Source organism: Cherax quadricarinatus, chromosome 1 (assembly GCF_038502225.1).
Source record: "Cherax quadricarinatus isolate ZL_2023a chromosome 1, ASM3850222v1, whole genome shotgun sequence".
Classification (NCBI taxonomy): domain Eukaryota; kingdom Metazoa; phylum Arthropoda; class Malacostraca; order Decapoda; family Parastacidae; genus Cherax; species Cherax quadricarinatus.
Genome location: NC_091292.1, coordinates 9,632,228 through 9,654,754, shown reverse-complemented (window position 1 = coordinate 9,654,754; position 22,527 = coordinate 9,632,228). Strand labels below are relative to the sequence as shown.

Genomic DNA, 22,527 nt, shown 5'->3' with positions numbered 1-22,527 from the left:
CACACTACAATCCATACCCACAGCCTCCACCCAACACCGAGCTATAGAATCCCACAGTATGCCACCAGGTCTCCCACCCTCACAGGCCCCCCAAACCACAGTGTTGGAAAGGAAACTGAAGGTATGGTACACAAACGCTGATGGAATAACAAATAAGTGGGAGGAGTGGCATGAAAGAGTCAAAGAAGCATCACCGGACATCATAGCTCTCACAGAAACCAAGCTTACAGGTATGATAACAGATGCCATCTTTCCAACGGGATACCAAATCCTGAGGAGAGACAGAGGGAACAGGGGGGGTGGAGGAGTGGCGTTGCTGATCAAAAACCACTGGAATTTTGATGAGCTGGAGAGAGGAGACAGCGGAGAAGAAAGTGATTACATAGCGGGAACACTTCACTCTGGAGGTCCCAAGGTGGTAATAGCAGTGATGTATAACCCACCACAGAACAGCAGGAGGCCAAGGCAAGAGTATGACGAGAGCAATAGAGCGATGGTTGATACACTGGCTAGAGTGGCCAGAAGAGCTCATGCATGCAGGGCAAAGCTCCTGATCATGGGTGACTTTAACCACAAGGAGATCGATTGGGAGAACTTGGACCCACATGGGGGCCAAGATACATGGAGGGCTAAGATGATGGAGGTGGTACTGGAAAACTTCATGTGCCAACACGTAAGGGACACTACAAGAGAGAGAGGAGAGGATGAACCAGCAAGGCTGGACTTAGTATTCACCTTGAGTAGTGCAGATATCGAGGACATCACATACGAAAGACCCCTTGGGGCCAGCGACCATGTGGTTTTAAGCTTCGAATACACAGTAGAGCTACAAGTGGAGGGAGAAGCAGGAAGGCCAGGATGAATGAAGCCAAAATACAAGAAAGGGGACTACACAGGAATGAGGAACTACCTGAACGGGGTTCAGTGGGACAGAGAACTGGCAGGGAAGCCAGTTAATGAGATGATGGAATATGTAGCAACAATATGCAAGGAGGCTGAGGAGAGGTTTGTACCCAAGGGTAACAGGAATAATGAAAAAGCCAGGATGAGCCCATGGTTTACCCAAAGGTGCAGGGAGGCAAATACCAAGTGTGCTAGGGAATGGAAGAAATATAGAAGGCAAAGGACCCAGGAGAATAAGGAGACCAGTCGTAGAGCCAGAAACGAATATGCACAGATAAGAAGGGAGGCCCAAAGACAATATGAAAATGACATAGCAGCGAAAGCCAAATCTGACCCAAAACTGTTGTACAGCCTCATCAGGAGGAAAACAACAGTCAAGGACCAGGTAATCAGGCTAAGGAAGGAAGGAGGAGAGTCAACAAGAAATGACCGTGAAGTATGTGAAGAACTCAACAAGAGATTCAAAGAAGTGTTCACAGAGGAGACAGAAGGGACTCCAGAAACACGGAGAGGTGGGGCACACCACCAAGTGCTAGACACAGTGCACACAACCGAGGAAGAAGTGAAGAGGCTTCTGAGTGAGCTAGATACCTCAAAGGCAATGGGGCCAGATAACATCTCCCCATGGGTATTGAGAGAGGGAGCAGAGATGCTATGTGTACCCCTAACAACAATATTCAATACATCTATCGAAACAGGGAGATTGCCTGAGGCATGGAAGACAGCAAATGTAGTCCCAATCTTTTAAAAAGGAGACAGACATGAAACATTAAACTACAGACCAGTGTCACTGACATGTATAGTATGCAAAATCATGGAGAAGATTATCAGGAGAAGAGTGGTGGAACACCTAGAAAGGAACGATCTCATCAACAGCAGCCAACATGGTTTCAGGGACGGGAAATCCTGTGTCACAAACCTACTGGAGTTCTATGACATGGTGACAGCAGTAAGACAAGAGAGAGAGGGGTGGGTGGATTGCATTTTCTTGGACTGTAAGAAGGCGTTTGACACAGTTCCACACAAGAGATTGGTGCAAAAACTGGAGGACCAAGCAGGGATAACAGGGAAGGCACTACAATGGATCAGGGAATACTTGTCAGGAAGACAGCAGCGAGTCATGGTACGTGGCGAGGTGTCAGAGTGGGCACCTGTGACCAGCGGGGTCCCGCAGGGGTCAGTCCTAGGACCAGTGCTGTTTCTGGTATTTGTGAACGACATGACGGAAGGAATAGACTCTGAGGTGTCCCTGTTTGCAGATGACGTAAAGTTGATGAGAAGAATTCACTCGATCGAAGACCAGGCAGAACTACAAAGGGATCTGGACAGGCTGCAGACCTGGTCCAGCAATTGGCTCCTGGAGTTCAATCCCACCAAGTGCAAAGTCATGAAGATTGGGGAAGGGTAAAGAAGACCGCAGACGGAGTACAGTCTAGGGGGCCAGAGACTACAAACCTCACTCAAGGAAAAAGATCTTGGGGTGAGTATAACACCAGGCACATCTCCTGAAGCGCACATCAACCAAATAACTGCTGCAGCATATGGGCGCCTGGCAAACCTCAGAACAGCATTCCGACATCTTAATAAGGAATCATTCAGGACCCTGTACACCGTGTACGTTAGGCCCATATTGGAGTATGCGGCACCAGTTTGGAACCCACACCTAGCCAAGCACGTGAAGAAACTAGAGAAAGTGCAAAGGTTTGCAACAAGACTAGTCCCAGAGCTAAGAGGTATGTCCTACGAGGAGAGGTTAAGGGAAATCAACCTGACGACACTGAAGGACAGGAGAGATAGGGGGGACATGATAACGACATACAAAATACTGAGAGGAATTGACAAGGTGGACAAAGACAGGATGTTCCAGAGATTGGACACAGTAACAAGGGGACACAGTTGGAAGCTGAAGACACAGATGAATCACAGGGATGTTAGGAAGTATTTCTTCAGCCACAGAGTAGTCAGTAAGTGGAATAGTTTGGGAAGCGATGTAGTGGAGGCAGGATCCATACATAGCTTTAAGCAGAGGTATGATAAAGCTCACGGCTCAGGGAGAGTGACCTAGTAGCGATCAGTGAAGAGGCGGGGCCAGGAGCTCGGACTCGACCCCCACAACCTCAACTAGGTGAGTACAACTAGGTGAGTACACACACACACACACACACACACACACACACACACACACACACACAAATGAACCTTGATGCATTTCAATTCAAGGACAGTTTCGTTCAGTCTTCCGTCCGATATCAATGAAAATGTTTGTTAACATTTGTATTTGTCTGAAGGTGGTTTACAGGACGGGTATCTTAAGGCACATTTCTATATCATAATTTCCTCCAAGATGAACTATACAGACTGACAATGATGTCCTCCCTCAACTCTTTTCTTGTGTCGAGGGACAAATTTCTAACTGTAAGGGTCGTACAGCGCCTGGGGAATTGAAGGTTCTTAGGTATGATCCAAGAGAAGAATGATCGGATTACTTGGATCAAGTGCCCCCTACCAGCACCATGGCACCTCCAGGTTCCAGTTGAAAGATACTCGCCAGCACGAGAAATGTGCCGAAGGCCACCATCCAACCCCAGCCTCCGTTGGGACAATGCAGTTTTTGACTGCTGATGCTTCCGACACACATCTTCGCCATCTTCCTTCAAGAAGTTCCCCTTTGTCCGAGTTTACGTTTCCTATAAGACAGAAGAAATCTATCTTAACTCCATTGAATATAGAAACTAAGAACTGTAATAGTCCCTAACCTAACTTAATCTAGCATATTACTCCCCTCCTTTCTCCAAAGTGTATTGTAGCTACAAGATTGCTATTAAATTCCTTTAGTTTGCATATTAATTGAGACAGTGATGAAATAAGACATTTATTTGGAAAATTAATGTTTAATTGAAAAATAAACGGATAATTGATTTAATAAAAGATATGACTAACCTTTGCATTTATAAACCAATGTTGTATTCATTTTGGCAAATTTTTCGTTGTGGTATCAGGTCCTTAATAACAGCAGCAATTAGCCTCTCAGTTCAATAGTTTTGTTTCGCAATTCTGCATTTGCTTATTGCTTATAGATTCTCAATTGGGTTGAGATCAGGAGTTTCTAGACCAATTAAGAACGCTTAACCCACTCTCTTCGAAGAATGTCAGGATTTTACTGGAAGTGTTGCATGGAGCAAGATCCTGCTGGAAAATGCCGTCACTATCAGGAATGTGTCTATCCACAGTGGGAAGCAAATGATTTGCCAGGATTCCCTTGTATTTGTAAGTTCACTGATCCCTCAACAAGCCGTCCAGGGCCTTTAGCAGTGAAACTACCCCAAAACATCTTCTCAGGTGGGTGTTTTAGCGCTTGTTGAATGTGTTCATTCCTAAGAGGTTCGCCTCTACTCCCTTTCACTACCACTGATCTGTATCCATTCATCTATCGCCCATACCTTATGACCGAATGCCTATCGCAGCCATTTTTTCTTCATAGCAGCAGTCAATGATTGTTTCTTAACCGGCTTTCTGGCAGTTCTACCAACTTCAAGGAGCCTTCGTCGAACAAATGAGAATCAACATTTACACCAGCTGAAGTCAAATCTCTCTGTAGATCTTTGCTGGCTTTCTTGGAATCTTTCACACTATTTCTTATGATAACCTTGTCATCATGAAGTGTGTTGTCTTGCGTTTTCTTCCACATCTTCCTCGACGCAGCACTCCACAATCACCAACGTCGTCAGCTCTCTTCAGAATCCGACCAACAGCTGACTTTGCTAGGCTCAAATTTTCGGCGATCTGTCTGATACTCAAACCAGCATGTTTTATAAGAGCTACAATACGTTTCCGAGATGCAACATCCATCATGAATTTCAACAGTAATCATAAAGTGAAGAGGAGAATTTAGCGAAACCACATTCACTCACAGAACATACTTGCACGAATGGCCTTACAGAACAACAGCTATTGTAACACTGACGAGAATCGTAGGGTAACACCATAGGTGGATGGTTGCCAGACATATGAGATAACTACAAAATTTACTTCTGTTCCAGGTAAATGCACACTACTGTATTTTGTTCATTTAACATATCTACTCTTCTTTTCTTCAGTCTTTTGCAAGGCAAGTAACATTGGCTATGCATACAATGGCTGTTATAGGTGAACTGCCAGACATTAGGTCAACATCGCCAGAGCAATGCACTATATGTGACAGATTAAAACTTATGCATCTACCAAGAGTCCCTCCATAGATGTTAGGTGGCTTATCTTTTATTAATAACTTAGACATCATTATATGCTTCTAAAAGTGAGATTAACCTTTAATGGTATTAGTGGTGGGATCACCCAACGTTTTGTGTCAAATATTTGTCTCAAATTAATACTAATTTCCTCCAAATCTTTTCTTGATTTTTTCACTTAATTTTGTTATTATTCCACTGAGTATGTCAACAAATTTTTTACTGACACTAAATTACAGTCACGAGTAATTTAGTGTCAGATATTAATTGCATCCAAACCATAGTAGCTTTCCAGCTGGCCTTGTGCATCAATAGCACTGGTGTGACCATCACATGTTACGGCTGCCACCCCTAGAGAGGGCGGTGTACTGTCAAGTAAAGTATCTTAATGACAACAACATTCTTCATAGTTACCAATCAGGCTTTAGAAGATCTTAACCGACGTCTCCCTAATTGATCTGATGGATTATATAAGAACTGAAATGTCGATAGGGAACCTCATAGGAATGGTAACCTTAGACTTGTAAAATGCCTTCGATACTGTCAACCACAATACATGTATATTATGTAAGAAACTTCAAGCTCTCGGCATAGGTTCCGTAGACTGGTTTAGTCCTATCTTAACAACAAGAGACAAATTGTCAAAATCAACAAAACAGAATCAGAACCCCTGCCGATAGCATGTGGACTTATCCAAGGTAGTATTCTGGGTCCCTTATTATTCCTGTGTTATGTAAACGACATGCCCGTCAATGTCAAGTGCAAACTCCTACTGTATGCGGATGACAGTGCTCTGTTAGTGTCAGGTAAAGACCCACAAGATATAGCTAACGTATTAACACTGGAACTGGAGTCCTTCAAGAAATGGTTAGTAGACAACAAACTATCATTACACCTCGGGAAAACTGAAGCCATACTCTTTGACACGAAACATAAACTGAGAAGGGTAAATAATTTTAATGTCCGGTGTAATGGGGAGAACATCACTTCAGTTTCCTCAGTAAAATATCTGGGAATCCCCTTTGACCCATGTATGTCAGGAGAATTGATAGGGAACAGTGTAAAGAAAGCGAATGCCAGACTGGCCCTATGTCTAGCGCTTATACAATGTCATATGGACTACGTTTGCTCTTCATGGTACTCTGCCTTGACAAAAAAAAAAACTAAAAGATATACTGCAAATCACCCAGAACAAAATAGTAAGATTCATCCTGGACCTGGGTCCAAGAGAACATGTAGGCCAGGATGAATTACAACAGTTGGATATGCTGAATGTTGAAAAAGTAAAAGAACTGAAAGCTAAATCACGTTTATAAAAATGCTCACAGTGTCTTTGCTATGGATGGTGTCACCCGGGACGACATCTTTGGTGTCACCCCCATGAAATCCAAGGACTTCCGGATGGGGAGGAGTAAACTCCAGTTACGTTACTACTGCATGACCAGTGACTAATGTTTAGCAATGAGAACATTTAAGGACCATAAACCGAACAGGAGAATACTTCTCAACTAAATTAATAATAAAATAAATAATCGTAGTAATATTGAGGAAATATAAACTCAAATAGCACTTTGAGTACAGGCAACACATCCTACATTTATTCATCTTCAATGCAAAAAAAAAAAAAAAATTAAGTAAACATTGCCTATTTGTACTCTGTAATCATATAATAGGCTACATAGAAACAAAGGATTTTTCTCTTATGTTGCTACAGCACTGTTGATGGTGTCACCTGGGGCGGCCCGCCCCCCGTCCCCACTTATGACGCCACTGCTCACAGTGTCCTGAATATCTTGCTGCTAATTTTGTCAGTACCCACAGTCAGTGGCCAGGCTTCAAACACCTTTTATTGTACAGTAATAAAAGAATGGAACAGACTGCCCGCACATGCCAAAGCCAGTCATAGCATGAACCAGTTCAAGAAGAGAGCCAAAAAGTGCCTAATGAACGTAGACAGAAAGGAAGGAGAATGATTTTTTATTTTTTTTAGCTAACACTCATGTAAATATAAATAACTCATTTTACCTTAATCCTAATATATCTCATTTATAGAATAATAATAAGATATTATCTCATTTATAGTATAATAATAAGGTATTTAAAAGACCCCAATAGAAATAAGTCACTGACTTTTTTGGGTTTTTCCAGGTTCCCTTCACATATGCTGCTATGTATGATAATCTATGTAACTGTATTTGTGTATACCTGAATAAACTTACACCCCCAGGAAGTTCCCTGGCAGTGAAGAACACTGTTAAAGCTCCCACCAGCTCTCCTCTGCTTCTGTTGTTGTACACTTCCACTGTGACATGAGAGAAAGTACTAGCTTTTCCCAAGGGTGCTTCATCTGATCATCACTGTCGTCCACGGTAGGATCATCAAACTCACCCAGTGTACCCGCAGACACGTGTGGCCACTCCCATTCTCAGGTAAACGACTGAAGCTGGCAACTCACACTACCGCCAACTCTGCAGTTGCTGCCGTCATTGTCATTGTTATTGGTGTCGTTGTTGTGTTTCGCGAAATTGCACACCTCGCACTCAGAATACAACAATCTGACTCCTTGCTCACAGTCAGCGTGTGTCTTCCTTCTGCACTTGCTCACCTTTTGAGAGTTAGGCTTGACAAACATTCGTTTGGTGTGAGCTTGCGCAGTAACCACACTCTCTCTGGATTTACATGCATTGACGACGTGTCCATATTACTGACACTTGCAACATCTGCTTAGGAGAGGTTAATATATACCCACTCTGAGAGTGTGATATGTCTCGGAATGATTAAACTTCTTCATCTTGGAGCATTTGACAATTAACGAGAAAGAAGGTATCTAAAGAGACAAAGCCAGGGCTAAGATTCGTATTAGGAAAGTTGTGAATAAGGGATGCATTCCTTATACACAACTTTCCTAATAAGAACATAACAAAGAAGAAACACTGCAGCAGGCCTACTGGCCCATGCGAGGCAGGTCCAAGTTCCACACCAGCCCAAGCCAATACGCCAACCTAGTCAGGTCAGTTCACATTCACTTAAGGAAGGAGCACGACATCTGACTTGGTAGCACAAGCTAGTCAGGTCCAACTCACACTCACCCACACCCACTCATGCATTTATCTAACCTATTTTTAAAACTACACAACGTTCTAGCTTCTATGACGGTACTAGGGAGTTTGTTCCACTCTTCCACAACTCTATTACCAAACCAGTGCTTTCCTATATCCTTCCTGATTCGGAATTTTTTGAACTTAAAACCATTGTTGCGAGTCCTATCTTGGCTAGATACGTATTTTTAGCACGCTATTTACAACTCCTTTATTAATTCTTGTTTTCCATTTATCCACCTCAATCATATCCCCCCTAATTCTACGCCTTTCTAGAGAGTGCATATTCAGGGCCCTTAGTCTATTCTAATTGGAAGGATTTCTGATACATGGGATCAACGTTGTCATCCTCCTTTGTACGTTTTCCAGAGCATTATCCATCTTGTAATACGGTGACCAAAACTGTGCAGCATAATCTATATGAGGCCTAACCAAGGGTATACAGAGTTGAAGAACAACCTGAGGACTCTTATTATTTATGCTTCTTGATATGAAGCCAAGGATTCTGTTCACTTTATTGCGAACACTTATGCACTGTTGTCTTGGTTTTAGATTATTGCTAACCAGAACTCCCAAATCCTTTTCACAAACAGTAATATTGAGATCTACATTATTTAGTTTATATGTGGCATGGTTATTTTCCTGTCCAATGTTTAGAACTTTGCATTTGTCTATATTAAACTGCATCTGCCACTTCTCCGACCACTGCATCAGTCTATTTAAATCTTCCTGGAGTGCTCTAATGTCCTCTTCAGAATGAATTCGTCGGCCTATTTTGGAGCCATCGGCAAACTTGCTTATATCGCTATTTATTCCCTCATCTACGTCGTTTATGTAGATTGTGAACAACAAGGGCCGCAACACGAGGCCCTGTGGAACACCGTTCGTAACTCTTCCCCACTCTGATTTTTCCCCATTTATGCAAACTCTCTGCTACCTATCTGGCAACCATGCCTCCATCCAGGAAAAAATTTCTCCTCTTATTCCGTGTACCTTAATTTTCCTCAATAGTTTCTGATGTGGGACTCTAGGAAAAGCCTTACTGAAGTCCATATACACAACATCATATTCATTAACATATCATATTTATTACCAGTATCATATTCATTGCCTAATATGAATCTTAGCCCTGGCTTTGTCTCTGTAGATGCCTTACCTGGAGGTTACCTGGAGGTTATTCCGGGGATCAACGCCCCCGCGGCCCGGCCCACGACCAGGCCTCCCGATGCATCAAGGCCTGATCAATTAGGCTGTTACTGCTGGCTGCACGCAGTCCAACGTACGAGCCACAGCCCAGCTGATCCGGCACTGACTTTAGGTATCTGTCCAGCTCTCTCTTGAAGGCAGCCAGGGGTTTATTGGCAATTCCCCTAATGCTTGATGGGAGGCTGTTGAACAGTCTTGGGCCCCGGACACTTATGGTGTTTTCCCCTTAGTGTACCAATGGCGCCCCTACTTTTTATTGGGGGCATTTTGCATCGCCTGCCCAGTCTTTTACTTTCGTAGGGAGTGATTTCTGTGTGCAAATTTGGGACCATTCCTTCCAAGATTTTCCAAGTGTAGATTATGATATATCTCTCCCTCCTGCGTTCCAATGAGTACAAGTCAAGTGATTCCAAGCGTTCCCAGTAGTTAAGGTGCTTGACAGAACTTATGCGTGCAGTAAAGGATCTCTGTACACTCTCTAGATCTGCGATTTCACCTGCTTTGAATGGAGATGTTAATGTACAGCAGTATTTCAGCCTAGAGAGAACAAGTGATTTGAAAAGGATCATCATGGGCTTGGCATCTCTCGTTTTGAACGTTCTCATTATCCATCCTATCATTTTCTTTGCACGTGCGATCGTGGCACTGTTGTGATCCTTGAAAGTGAGATCCTCAGGCATTACTACTCGCAGGTCCCTTACATTATTTTTCCGCTCTATTGTATGGCCAGAGTCTGTAGTATACTCTGTTCTAGTTATTATCTCCTCCAGTTTTCCATAACGGAGTAGTTGGAATTTGTCCTCATTGAACATCATATTGTTTACCGTTGCCCACTGGAAAACTTTGTTTATATCTTCTTGGAGGTTAACCGCGTCCTCAGCAGATGACAGCCTCATGCAGATCCTAGTATCATCCGCAAAGGATGATACGGTGCTGTGATGTATATCTCTGTCTATGTCTGATATGAGGATAAGGAATAAGATGGGGGCGAGTACTGTGCCTTGTGGAACAGAGCTCTTCACTATGGCAGCCTCCGATTTAACTCTGTTGACCACTACTCTTTGTGTTCGATTTGTTAGGAAGTTGAAGATCCATCTCCCCACTTTCCCAGTTATTCCTTTAGCACGTATTTTATGGGCTAGTACACCATGATCGCATTTGTCAAATGCTTTTGCAAAGTCTGTGTATATTACATCTGCATTCTGATTTTCTTCCGGTGCATCCAAGGCCATATCATAGTGATCCAGTAGTTGTGAGAGGCAGGAGCGACCTGCCCTGAACCCATGTTGCCCTGGATTGTGCAGATTTTGGGAATCCAGGTGATTTGCAATCCTGCTTCTTAGCACTCTTTCAAAGATTTTTATGATGTGGGACGTCAGAGCTATTTGTTTATAGTTCTTAGCTAATGCTTTGCTGCCACCTTTATGGAGTGGGGCTATATCAGCTGTTTTAAGTGACTGTGGAATTTCACCCATGTCGAAGCTCCTCCTCCATAGTGTACTTAGGGCACGCGAGAGGGGTTTCTTGCAGTTCTTAATGAAAACAGAGTTCCACGAGTCTGGGCCCTGGGCTGAGTGCATGGGCATGCAGTCAATGGCTTTTTCAAAATCTATCGGAGTTAGGGTAATGTCGGAAATCTGGCATACATTTGTGGAGTTTTGAGGCTCATTCATGAAGAAATCATTTGGGTCGTCGATCCTCAGACCGATTATTGGTTCACTAAACACAGAGTCGTACTGGGATTTCAATATTTCACTCATTTCCTTGTTGTCATCTGTGTAAGTCCCATCCTGTCTGAGTAAGGGCCCGATACTAGATGTGGTATTTGCCTTGTTTTTGGCATATGAAAAGAAATATTTTGAATTTTCAATTTCACTAATAGCTTTAAGCTCCTCCTATCTCTCCTGGTTCCAGTAAGAGTCATTTAACTTAAGTTCGATAGTTTTCACTTCCCTGGTCAGCGCCTCCTTTCGTGTATCAGATATTCTAGCACTCCTGAGGAGCTCAGTGACTCTTCGTCGTCTTCTGTAGAGGGAGCGTCTTTCTCAATCCAGTTTACTCCTACTCTTCTTCTTTCTTAGGGGAATATGCCTAGAACATGCTTCGGCTGCCAGGAAGTTGATCCTTTGAAGGCACTGGTTTGGATCCATGTCATTTAAGACATCTTCCCAACATGTTTTGTTTAGGAAATGGTTTACCTGGTCCCAGTTGATGTTCTTGTTGTTGAAGTTGTATTTTGTGAAGACATCTTCACAGGTACATGCATTCTGCTGATCAGGACCCCTATGCATGTACGTCTTGGTGGGCCCACTCCAAAGCTTCGCTCACTTTTCAACTTTGCACATTCCTTAAGGGTTTAACGCATACTTTGATTGTATTAATAATCTTGGTGGGCAGTCGTCTCCAGTACAGTAAGCCGTGACTGTTTCTTTTCTTCTGAGTCTTTTTTGTGATTCTTGATACATTAATTTTCTTCTAGTAACAACATAGGACCTTGGTATGAATCAAGTCCTAAAGACGATCATGTTAGTATTGTTTTCACAAGCCTACAAGGAAGCCTTCTCCGTGACTATTTGCAACATGCGTGTTAGTGAGAACTTCCAATATTGTCTAATCCTTTTAAAATAGCACATATCCTTACTGGTTGAATTTAAAGGTAAAATCAGCACCTGGGTATTGCTGCAGCTGCTGCTATTGCCTGGAGTCCCCACATTACTTGAGTTTCATGCCTCTGACATATTATGAATGTTATTTCTACCAAGTCGCTTGTTTCCGGTTTTCGGCTAGAGTGCAACCCTTTGAATCAACTCTTGTCTGACTTTTTTACTTTTTTTTTTGGAGGGAGGGGGGGTTATCCTATGTAGTTTACACATGTGTACTATGTACGATAATTGTACTTATGTGGACCTGTACCCAGGGCCGGATTACCGCATAGGCAAACTAGGCATTTGCCTAGGGCACCGCGCATTTGGGGACCCTGCGGTCCAAGGGGTTCAGGGGCTCATCCAAGACTGCGCACATGGTGCAAGTGCAAAGGGGTCCCTACCTAAAAAGTTCAAGTGTTTGGAGAGTAAAATTGATTTTTAAAAATTAATCAAAACAAAAATAAATAATGAAATAAAATAAAATCAAAATAAATAAACCTAACCATAGATGGCAACACTCAACATGCCTTTGTTTACATCAGAACAGCTGTGTTTTCCCACTAATGGGTGAGTATGGGAGATTCCTCTCCAATTTTCTGTAGTAATTACAAGTCATCTAGACTTGTACTGTGACAAATTAACTGAAGTGTTGTTGATAGACATTGATGTGTATGGATAAATGTTTGTTTTCCCCTCTAAATGTTAAGAGAGGTACCTGATAGGGTTACTTGACCAGTAAAGATGCATGGACCAGTAAAGACGCAGTTTTGGTAAAAATACTATAAAGAAAAACCTAAAAACGCAAACTGACTTCCGTTTGTAGGTTTTAAAAGCACTTTGTCCTGTCTTTAAGTCTTTATCATTTCAATAACAGATCTCAATTGATTGATGTTCTACATCACTTCCGTCGCAAATGCTTAGTTTTCAAGTTGCGACGGAAGTGATGTAGAACATCAATTAATTTACTACATATTTCCCCAGAAACACATAAGCCACATCAGAAAATCGTTGGTTGGGTGAAACTGAAAATTGTCCCTGCATTCTTTAATTCTCATGTCCTTATCTATGGTGGTAGGCCATATATCATGCAAAACATAATGATTAGTTTAGTTATGAAAATGGTAATATAAATACCATTGTGCATTGTTCTTGGACTCCTTATGATTTCTGTTTAAGTAAATTGGAGATCAAGGAGGATGAATTAGTAAAATATTCGTAGCCCAAATCGCTAACCTAATCTATGGTAAAAGTTCTGTATATGACTCCTTTCTGGTAACGTTTTGAATTTTTAGATGCGCAGCCAGAGGAAAGGGGGCTACAGGGGCCATATCCCCCCAATTGACAGAAAAAAAATTTAATACTTGAATAATTAATAATAATTGATAATGAAAAATTTGTATTTGCATGATTACAGACAGTGATACATCCTCATTATGGCATCTCGTGAACGTGATGTTGGACGTTCTTATGCGAGTGGGTCACAGAAAAGAAAGAAGAAAATTCAAGAAGAAGAACAGAAAAAGAAAGATGTAGGAAGCTGCAGAAAATCACAGACATGCTCACGAAAACAGTTTCTGATGTTACCAGTACAGTTGAATCTGCAGATACGTCAGATCGTACAGGAAGCCCTTCGTCCATTATTTCTCAGCCAGCATCTACTTCTTTTGTGTCTCCTCTCAATGTCTCAACGGACATTTCATCCACAGGATTTGTCTTAAAAGATCCTGCCTCATGGCCAAATGTAATCCCAGATTCTCTACGTAATGCTTTCATTGCAGAAAACTTCAGTCAAACTCTGAACATTGACTTTAGGAAATCAGCAAGGATTTATGATGATGGAAGTCGTCGTTGTTTAAAGTCATCTATGTTTTATAGGAAGCTTGCAAATTCAGAAACTGTGAAAAGATCATGGATGGTTTACTATGGAAGCTCAGGAAAAGTGTACTGTTCAGCATGCAAGCTATTTTCTACCTAAGAAAATACCTTCACACAGGGGTTCAATGACTGGAAAAATTCCAAGCGTTTCGAGGAACATGAAAACAGCACCACTCACAGGAGCTGCATTTTAGCCAGTGTATTTCGTGAACAGAAAAAAGGCTTATTGGATTCTCATTTGGAAAATCAAACTGAAAAAGAGCGCACTTATTGGAGAAAAGTTCTAGAAAGAGTTGTTGCTGTTGTAAAATTCTTAGCTCTAAGAGGACTTGCTTTCCGTGGAGAAAATGAGGTTTTTGGTTCGGAAAACAATGGCAATTTCCTAGGTATCATAGAACTGTTAGCACAATTCGATCCATTCTTAGCAAATCATGTGTCACGCCTTGGGAATGCAGGAAGAGGCACTGTATCTTACATGTCATCTACTATATGCAATGAATTTATTGAACTGATGACGAAGAAGGTCCTGAATAACATCATAGCAGCTGTGAAAACTGCAAAATACTTTGCAATAAGTGTAGATTCAACACCAGATATTTCACATACAGATCAAATGACATTCATTGTTTGCTTTGTCGACTCCAGTGGTAAGCCTGTAGAGCGCTTTATAAAATTCGTTCCTCTTTCAGCCCATGATGGAGAAACAATGATGAATGTAGTACTGGATACTCTGCTTGAACATGATCTCTCTATTATGGATTGCCGTGGCCAGAGCTACGACAATGCAAGTAACATGTCGGGTAAATATAATGGATTGCAAGCCCGTATCAAGCAAATCAACCCACTTGCTGAATATGTGCCCTGCTCAGCACATTCTCTTAATCTTGTTGGGTCATGTGCTGCGGAGTGTTGTGTTGCTGCAGTTTCATTTTTTGGACTTTTGCAAGCCCTCTTTAATTTTTTCTCTGCTTCAACGCATCGGTGGAGTATACTCAAGTCAACCATTCATGGAGATGTCATCAAATCATTATCAACAACAAGGTGGTCAGCACAGCATGATGCAACACATGCTTTGAAAGACAGCTTTGCTGAAATACGTTCTGCTTTGATCCAAATAGCAGAGGATGAAGACCAGACAGCAACTACAAGAAGTGAAGCAGCCAGCTTAGCTGGCTTTTGACATAGTGTATCGCCTTTACCTAACACTTCCAGCTACTAACTGTGAAGGAGAACGTTCATTTTCTGTTTTGAAAAGAGTGTAAAACCAGCTCCGTTCAACAATGAGCCAAGACAAATTGTGTAACCTAGCCTTGTTGACCATTGAGTCTGATCTAACAAGAAATATTGATTTTCAGAATATAATTGATGATTTTGCCAATATGAAATCCAGAAAAAAGTTTATTTAAGAAGTGCCTGTGAATATAAACAATTCTTTACTTTCTTGAGTTTATATGATTAGATAAGTACACAATCATTACCAGCATGGAACCCACATTTAGTTAAACATTTCAAGCTACTGGAGAAAGTGCAGAAGTTTGTAACAAGAATAGTCCTGGAGCCAAGGTGTATGTCGTATGATGACACTGGAGGACAGAAGCACTAGGGGTGATTTGATAACAAATTACAAAATACTGATAGGAACTGACAGGGTGAACATGGATAGATTGTTTGAGAGATGGGAAGCAAAAACACGAGTGCACAGCCGGAAATTGAAAACGAAGGATGTTAGGAAGTATTTCTTTAGCCTTAGAGTACTCAGAAAGTTAAGCAATCTGGAAAGTAAAGTGGTAGAGGCAGGAGCCATACCTAGCTTTACCGCAATCCCGAGAACTACAGACCCATCTCCCTACTCGAAGTCACAGGCAAAGTCTTTGAAAGAATAATCTCCAACAGACTCAACTATTACATGGAGTTCAACCACCTATTCTCTGAAAGGCAGTTCGGCTTCAGGTCCCACCGCAGCACTCAGCATGCCATAAACATCATCTATGATGCTGTGGCCAGCCTGAAGAAGCAAGGGAACCTGGCCCTCATCGCCACCAGGGACGTTCACAAGGCCTTCGACAGCCTTTGGCACGACGGTCTCATTTACAAACTCGTAGACCTTTCTGATCACAACTGGACCTTTCTCAGGCTCATCTACAACATCTTAACAGGAAGAAAAATCATCCCCACCTTCCATGGAGCAGAAGCAACCCCCTTCACACCAACAGCAGGAGTACCCCAAGGCTACTGCCTCAGCCCTGTCCTCTTCAACATATACGTAAACGACCTCCCCCAACCTGAACATACTGACACCATCATCACCCAATTCGCAGACGATGTCATCCATGTTGTCTCCTCCACCCCTACAGCTGGTGCAAACAAGCACAGGAGAGCAATCGAGAAAATGAATGAAGAACTAAATAGAACTGCCAGGTGGGAGAAAAAATGGAGAATCACAACCAACCCTGACAAAGTCCTCATCAGCACTGTTGGGTGCTTACCATCAACCATAGAAGAAAAAGGGGGCATTTCCTTCAGAGGTACCCGTATTGCTATAAGGAACCCAAACAAGATCCTAGGATACGAGATCGGCAGATTACTCAACTCTACAACCCACGTAACCAAAAAAGTAAACCTAGTGAAAGTCCGCCTTGGCCAGCTTTATCGATTCAAAGCAGCCCCTCCCCACATCAAACTTCACCTGTACAAGATGATGATCAGACCTCTGCTAGAATACCCCCTGCGTACCCATGTCGCTCACAACCAAAACCAACATGCTCAAACTCCAAAGAGTACAAAACAAAGCCCTCCACTTCATCACGAACACCAGACTCAGAGACAGAATCTGATCAGAGGACCTACACATACAACAGAGAATCCCTGCAATCAACGTCCGGTTAGACAAACTTACTAAGAGACAACTATATGACATGCAGGAACTCTATGTGCCTGACAGAGAGAATCCCCCCCAACCTGTGAACACAACCGACTATACCATCACCACCCCTCCCCACAGATCCCAAAGAATGACCCTCCAACAAAGAGTTCGACGCTTTATCCACAAGGAGAACTTCCCTCGTCCCAATATCTTAAGCGACCTCCCCACAGAAGAAGAATGGATACCACCAGAACCATTCTATGTCCAGTAACACGGACAAGCCCTCCCCATCTCCGGGTGACCCACCTCTATCAACCAACACCTCACAACTGACCTCGTTACATCTACTACTACAATACAGCAGGACACCACCTCAGTCACTGCCTTGCTGGCCGACTCCAGGTGAGCAACCAACCTCCATCGAATGCCCAGCAACCTTCGCCTGCAGCTGCGCCTCCTGACCAACCTCTTGCGAAAAATAAAAAAAAAAGGCAAGCAATTCTATACAGTATGCATCCTTCCAATTCAATGACGCAGTGGTATAACACAATATAGCATTGCATAATTGATGGGCAGGAGGTATACCCTACACACATAACCAACCTCTTCATAAATCACTTAATATGCACACACGCATACTCAAATTACACCAAAGTGGATAGGCCACTACCTTTTTATATCCCCACCTACCCCTCCTCCCTCCCCAACCTTTCCCAAACTTCCATCCTTACCCATCCTTCTTCCCCCACTCCCCTCTTACCAAAGCTCTGGTCAGAACCTCGAACCTCGAACCCAGTACCGACCAGAGGAGAGGCGGGGCCAGGAGCTGAAACTCGACCCCTGCAATCACATATAAGTGAGTACATGCGTGTATTCGACCCCTGCAACTACATATAGGTGAGTACACTCATGCATACATGTGTGCATACATACATATTTTTATATTTTCCCAGATTAGAATTTCATCACCCCTCAGCACTATTCCTCTTGTGTGCCTTGAGGTAGAGGTGGTTGGGCTTACGATACTTTATGGGAGATATCTTTCTAGGATCGCTCAGCGACCGAAACACATCTAATTTGCTGATAAATTCGGCAGTGCGAGTCAACAATCAAGCATGCGTTCCTTCCTCGCCTGTTATATTTAACCAGTTTTTTTATTTTTTTACCAGTAAGCAATAGTCCTACCTCGAAAAGGATAAAAGGGCACAGTACCGTGACTGGAACAATACACAAATCACTTGTACAATGTTTCTGTCCCCTGCGCGTGAATTATTTGTGTGCAGCCCGACCCTGTGTTATACTAAATTTTATTTTGAATTGGCTGGCACGGGTATTTTTTTTTTTTTTTACTTTTTTTTTTTTTTTTTACTTTTTTTTTTACTTTTTATTGTGCAATAAACTGCTCAATTTATTTAATATTACAAATCAAATCTTACTCCTAAACCAATATTATTTCATAGTGACCATCTGTCCATTTAACTTTGTTTACCATTACTTAATTTTAGTCCCTTATATATTTTCTCCTTTATTTTAGCTTTATATAACTACCCTAGTTTATATATTCACAATTGTTAAAATAATCAAGGTGCTATTCTCAGGTGCTAAAGTAGAATAAGTTCACAATTTTGCCATTATATTCCAAAGTTCATTTATTTGATTACCACTTTATTGTTCACCACAACTTATATTAGTCCCTTTTATATTATAATTATATACTATAATTCTAACTTTAAAGAATTACCTTTATAGTACTACCTACTATCATATTCCCAAGCTCCATTATTTGATCATCACTTTATTTGTATTAGTCCCTTTTATATTGTCTCCTTTATTTTAGCTTAAAAAAAAAAAAAAACTACCTTAGCTCATTATTTTACGTTTGTTAAATAATTCAGGTGCTATTTTTTAGCTTAAGACTATTTACTTTGTTTTATACTTAATTCTAACTATAGATTCACTACAAATCTTATGATTACAAGCATTGATCCTGATACCAACCTCTTATTTAATGACTTAAATGAATCAAACAGTTACTGTAATTACTACACTGCAGAACAATCAAAGGCACTTCTCAGTGCCAACAACAACATAACTATCTTTAACTACAATATCAGATCTTTAAGCAAGCATTACGATGACCTCATAGCATTACTAAATTCCTTACATGCCAATATGTCCATCATTACACTAACTGAAACCTGGCTAAAGCCTGATAGTACAGATGTCTATGCCATTCCTGGTTACACAGCCATACACAACTGTAGGCCAGACCAACAAGGGGGTGGCACAGCCATATACTACTCGGACCAACTAGAATGTATCACTAATACTTGCACAAGGGATGAACATGGGGAATATATAATAGCCAAATTCAAATCCAAATACCTACAAAAACCTCTCACAGTGATAAACATCTACAGAGTTCCACAGTCAAACATTAGCCAATTTAGTCAAAACCTAGGAAGTATGATAACTGATGCACGCATGAACAAAGATCACTTACTACTCTCAGGTGACTTCAATATAAATCTCCTGCAAGACCAGGACCCACACGTTACTGAATTCACAAACACAATGAGTAACTGTATGTTGCTACCAACAGTAACAAAACCTACAAGAGTTACAGAGACTAGTGTTTCCCTACTTGACCACATCTGGACCAACACCATATCCCCTTTAAAATCAGGCATAATTACAGATAATACCACAGACCACTACCCTACTTTCCTCATAACAACTCTTGGTAAACTACCCCAAGACACTACTAAAGTCACCTTCAGACTTCACAATGAGGCAGCCATTAATAACTTCACAACAGCAGTAGCAAACATTGACTGGCACACTGAGCTAGAAATCTATACAGATATTGACGAATGTATTAATAATTTTATAAAAAAGACCCAATACCTCTATAACAAGCACTGCCCTAAAAAAACTAAACAGATGACAGCTAAGAGACTGAACAGTCCCTGGCTAACACCCAGCATTCTCAAATCCTAACCAGCCTGATAAGAAGGGCAAAAAAATTGTATTATTAGAACAGATTATCCAACTTACGAGGTGATATAAAAAAGACCTGGAAAACCCTATCAGAAATTCTGGGAACAAAAAAGATATCACGAAATAGCGAAATAAAATTAGCAAAATCAGATGAACCCCAACTCCCACCAACAGAAACAGCAAACAGACTCAATGATCTCTTCTCCACTATAGGACAAAACCTTGCCAATAAAATCCCAAGCTCAGATACCCCACCAAATGACTACCTCACTGGCAACTACCCGAACACACTGTTCCTAGCTCCGACTAACCCATACGAAGTCTCCCTTATTATCAACGCACTAAAAAACAGGGCAGGAGATTTAAATACCTTACCACCCTTTATATACAAAAAAGTGTCACAAGTGCTATCACCAATCATTGCAACACTCTTTAACAAATCCATTGAATCCTCCACCTTCCCTACAGTACTCAAAATAGCAAGGGTCACCCCGATTCACAAAGGAGGAGACCAAACAGAGTTGAATAACTATAGGCCAATATCCAACTTACACCCTCTCTCAAAAATCTTCGAAAAATTAATTCATAAACGAATCTACTCCTACCTTATCTCCCAAAACATACTCAACCCCTGCCAATTTGGATTCAGGCCTAATAAAAATACTAATGATGCTATTATACACATGCTAGAACATATATACACTGCAATAGAGAAAAAAGAAGTCCCACTGGGAATCTTCATTGACTTACGTAAAGCTTTTGATACAGTTGACCATGACTTGCTCCACGTAAAATTGTCACACCATGGTATAAGAGGGCACTCCATCAACTACCTCAAGTCATACCTCAGCAACAGAAGCCAATATGTGTACGCAAATGGGGCAAACTCTTCTGCACAACCAATTACAGTTGGTGTCCCACAGGGAAGTGTCCTTGGCCCTCTTCTCTTTCTCCTATACATAAATGACCTACCAAATGCTTCGCAATTACTCAAACCCACACTATTTGCAGATGACACTACATACGTCTTCTCCCACCCGAGCCCAGTCACGCTAGCCAATACTGTAAATACCGAATTACAGAAAATATCTACCTGGATGAGGACTAACAAACTTACACTAAACATTGACAAAACCTACTTCATTCAGTTTGGTAACAGAGCTACAGATGTCCCTCTTAACATAATGATAAATGGATCACCTATCACAAAGCTAACAGAGGGAAAATTCTTAGGAATCCACCTTGATAATAGACTCAAATTTCATACACATATACAACAAATTTCTAAGAAAATTTCCAAGACTGTAGGCATACTATCGAAGATACGGTACTATGCTCCACAGTCAGCCCTCCTGGCCCTATATCACTCTCTTATTTACCCCTATCTCACCTATGGAATTTGTGCATGGGGCTCAACAACAATTAACCATCTCAGACCACTAATTACCCAACAAAAGGCTGAAGTTAGAATGATAACAAATTCTCACTACAGGCAGCACACTCCACCAATATTCAATACACTAAACCTACTCACCATACAAAACATCCATACTTATTACTGCACCTATTACATACATAGAACACTTAACTCTGATATTAACCCTCCCCTCAAACATCTCCTTGCCAACCTCAACAGAACACATGACCATAACACAAGGCACAGATCACTCTTTGATGTTCCTCGTGTCCATCTCACACTATGCAAAAACTCAATGCACATAAAAGGCCCTAAAATCTGGAATTCATTACCTGTAAATATAAAAGAAACACTACCTGTTTATAAATTCAAGTCTCTTCTCAAAGATCACTTACTCACCCAAAACCAAATAAATACTGAATAACTGAACCTTATAAATTGTATATCTTAAATGTTTCTCACAATTATATCACATAAATGTTAAACCTAAAACCCAATCTAACTTTATTATTTTTTAAATACACTACCTAACAGAATACTCCATATGACTGAATGTACAACAATGCATGCAACCATATGACCTGTCTTTGTAATACTCACTTGTGCTTTATAGTAATCTGTTTACATTAATGTTTTATCACTGATTTCATCATTGCTTAGTTAATCTTAAGTTAATTTTAAGCCAGCCCGTAATGCTATGCATAGTATAAGTGGCTTTGGCATGCTGCTCTTATCTGTATTTTTTGTACCTCTGTATGTGTGCTCAAATTGTAAATAAATAATAAATAAATAAATAAAGTCTCACTGTACTCGTCTGGCAGCTGTACTAGTTACTAAATATTGCTCATACTGATTACTCTTTTCGCTAAGCTATCACCAACTCTGCAGCGCTTAACACAAAGAAAGGGAACACGCACTCACTCGTTGAGCAAACTGATGAATCACGAGCCTCTGTAATCTATTAATTAACAAAGGAAAATAGGTAGCCAAGTTTGGGGTGTCACTCTCAAGGTCATTCAACAGGTGTCTCTTTGTAAGCTGTTGCTAAACACTACAAATATCTTAGTCTGCTTAAGAGCCAAGCTTCCTGGAGGGTGTTCGGTGGTCAATACCCCTGCGGCCTTGTCCTTGACCACGGCTCCCGGTGAATCAGGACCTGGTCAACCAGAATGTTACTGCTAGTCCAACGCACAAACCACAGCCCGGCTGGTCGGGCACTAACTTTGGGTATCTGTTCAGCTCCCTCTTGAAGGCAGCCAGAGGTCTATTTCTAGCAGCAAGCACTCACTGCACA

General features: G+C 41.5%; 1 protein-coding gene across 10 annotated transcripts in view; it reads right to left on the bottom strand.

Moving 5' to 3' along the window:
• LOC128687321 (monocarboxylate transporter 12-like) overlaps positions 1-22,527 on the bottom strand; it is a 69,445-nt gene that overhangs the window by 42,552 nt on the left and 4,366 nt on the right. For 2 of the 10 annotated variants that reach the window (XM_070092629.1, XM_070092571.1), the window contains exons 1-2: positions 7,335-7,892; positions 3,410-3,590 (exon numbers count right to left, since the gene is read on the bottom strand). In XM_070092629.1, the coding sequence (XP_069948730.1) occupies positions 3,410-3,550 (141 nt within the window). In that variant the 5' untranslated portion in view covers positions 3,551-3,590; positions 7,335-7,892. Of the gene's footprint in view, positions 1-3,409; positions 3,591-7,334; positions 7,918-22,154; positions 22,457-22,527 lie in introns of those variants that run through there. The other 8 variants (XM_070092380.1, XM_070092677.1, XM_070092512.1 and 5 more) reach the window with 8 other exon arrangements.